At 32.4% G+C, this 2,662-nt stretch overlaps 1 protein-coding gene across 1 annotated transcript; it reads left to right on the top strand.

Annotated features, from left to right (window-relative positions):
* Positions 1–918: 918 nt before the first annotated feature.
* LOC107819566 (F-box/FBD/LRR-repeat protein At1g13570-like) lies at positions 919–2,386 on the top strand. The gene is made up of 3 exons (XM_075236258.1): positions 919–1,752; positions 1,839–1,997; positions 2,039–2,386. Exons 1-3 carry the CDS (start codon positions 919–921, stop codon positions 2,384–2,386), a joined length of 1,341 nt encoding a protein of 446 aa, XP_075092359.1.
* Positions 2,387–2,662: the final 276 nt, after the last annotated feature.

Raw genomic sequence — 2,662 nt, 5'->3', positions numbered from 1 at the left:
TATTTCATTAGTTAAATATTGAAAAAAGCTAATACATTATTAATAAATTCATGACTAAATGTATAAAGATTTAAACTCTAAGACAGACATTTTAAAGCTACCTAGAAAAATAAATTCTTTCAAGATTGATGGAAGAACTTTGTAATTGTAACTTGTTTCGCAGATTTCATTCACTTAATAACGATATAACACTTGAATTGACAAAGATATATTCGTGTCCAAATTTTCAGCATAAAGGTATCCAATAGCTTTCCCTTGGAGACAATCTAAAAGCTTAATAATTAAATTTTTTATCTAATTATTTTTTAAAATTTGTCCAATGAAAAAGATATCATGTGCAAATCTTCAAATCTTATATCTTATGCAAGATAGAAACTTTGTTTAATGGAAAAGTTTGTGTGCATATTTTTAGAATTATTATTAGTAATCTTAAAAATTATATATGTCTCTTATAGAGGGGTAATTTTATAAAGAGCATTATGCTGTAAATATGGTTGTTGTTGTTACATGTAAAAAATTGTTATAGAGATGTAAAATATAACTTAAAAAATCGGTTCTGAAAAAAAACTTGGCTTTATAGTGAATGTCTGTTATAAAAAGAATATTGTTATAATGATGTGTGTTATATAAGGATGTTGTAATAGATTTTCTCAACAACTCTTAACCTCTTCATGCCATACTTTGTACTTGGTAGAATAAATTAAAAAAAAATTGGAATTTGTAGAATGATGACTGTTTTGAAATCTAATATTTATATTCCATCTGATTATCTAGATAAGCGTGTGTCTGGATTGATCTTATAAAACTATAACATTACTTTCTTGACTAGAATATGAAGTTGGATTTGCACATGCAGGATGTGTGAAGCATTTTCTATGCTTATTTTGTTGGTTCAAATGGCCAGGACTTACAATCGTGATGACAAATAGCTATAAAAGACTTCACGATGGAAGAGACAAACTTGATAGACTTACAGATCTTCCTATTAATGTCATACACCAAATTCAAGAGCACATGACTATTGAGGATGCCACAAGAATGAGTGTCTTGTCTAGTAAGTGGAGACATATTTGGGCTTCAAATCCAAAGCTCATAATTTCTGCGGACTTCTGCAGAAAGGGAAAGCAATCAAGCACAACAGACATCATTAATAGAGTACTATTGCATCACTATGGACCCATTAAGACATTTCTCCTTGATCTTTCAATAATAAATCCTTCTAAGCACTCAGTTATTGATCTATGGATGCTACATTTGTCAAGAAATGGTCTTGTGGATCTTACCCTTCGGTGTTTAGAACATCTCAATACTCCTTATAAGTTGCCTTCCTCTGTGTACGGTGTAGAGCTAGAACATTTGAATCTCTCAAACTGCATTTTCAGGCCACCATGCCGTTTTAGAGGGTTCCAAAAGCTGAAAAGCCTTTCACTAAATCGAGTCTCGTTTCAATTAGATGTTGCAACTTCTTTCCTCTGTGTTCCAAACCTTTTAGATCTGATGTTTACACAGTGTAGTGGTCTTCATCACTTGAATATATATGCCCCAGAACTTTTATGTTTAAAATTTTGCAATTGTGGCATTGACACAATAAAATGGATTTCATTCAAAGACTGCCGGAAGGTAAAATTTTTTGCAGTTATGCCACAACAGGAAGTTTCACAAAACGGACAACATGAAGCATTGAACTTGGTAAAACTTCTCAGCAGCTTGCCTGAAGTTAGAGCACTTATCTTGGACGGATGCTCCCTCAAGGTAAGATGCATAGCTCAGAATGACGGCGTACATAGTTCTAACTAATAACGTTCTTATTTTGCCATTTTGGGTTTTTTGTTGTCTAGTTTTTGGCTTCTAGTGATGTAGCAAGGAGGCTATCAACAATGCTCAATCACTTGGTCAATCTCGAATTTTATCTATTCGATTTTAATGATGAAGATCAAATTTGTTCCCTTCTATGCATTCTTAGAAGTTGTCTGAATTTGAAGTTACTTAACCTTCTGGTGAGATGTTGAATTCATGAGTTGTTACTCTATTTTTCAAGTATAGAGATGCAAATCTTACTAGTTTTTCTTTATACTACTTAGAGTTGAGTCGGATCAAGAATGGTTCCAGGAAAGTAGATTTAAATCAGTTGAAAGGACAAGGCTGCAGGATTGATGAACTCAATAACCTTCAAACTCTAGGAATACATAGATTCCATGGTTCAAAAGTGGAATTGCGGTTTGTAAGGTTAGTAGTGGCGTCTGCACCTATTCTCGAGAAGATGACCATTAATGTAGATGAAGAAGTTAGTGAAAGGAAGGCAACTAAGATCTCTAAAATCATTGGCGTCTTCGCCTATTCTCGATCAGCTCTTACACAATTAATATGCCAAAAGCATCAGCCTTGAAGCACCTTCCTTTCTTCTATAAATAGGGAGTCAAAACAATTCATGTACTTAGTCTTTATGCTATGCATTTCTATACTTTATTGACTTTCTAGTCTTTATTTTTATAACAATTTATGATTTTATTTAATATTTTATTTTCTTTCCTTCTTTTATTATTTTCATTTGTTCCTAGGCTAAAGTCCTTTTTCGGCAGAGGACTCATGGGCCCAAAGTCTTTAATTTTTTTACTACAGTATCATTAATGGTCAATATACAATTTATTATAACAAAAAGTCA

Source organism: Nicotiana tabacum, chromosome 18 (genome assembly GCF_000715075.1).
Source record: "Nicotiana tabacum cultivar K326 chromosome 18, ASM71507v2, whole genome shotgun sequence".
NCBI classification, from domain to species: Eukaryota; Viridiplantae; Streptophyta; class Magnoliopsida; order Solanales; family Solanaceae; genus Nicotiana; species Nicotiana tabacum.
This window is presented reverse-complemented; position numbering and strand designations above follow the sequence as displayed.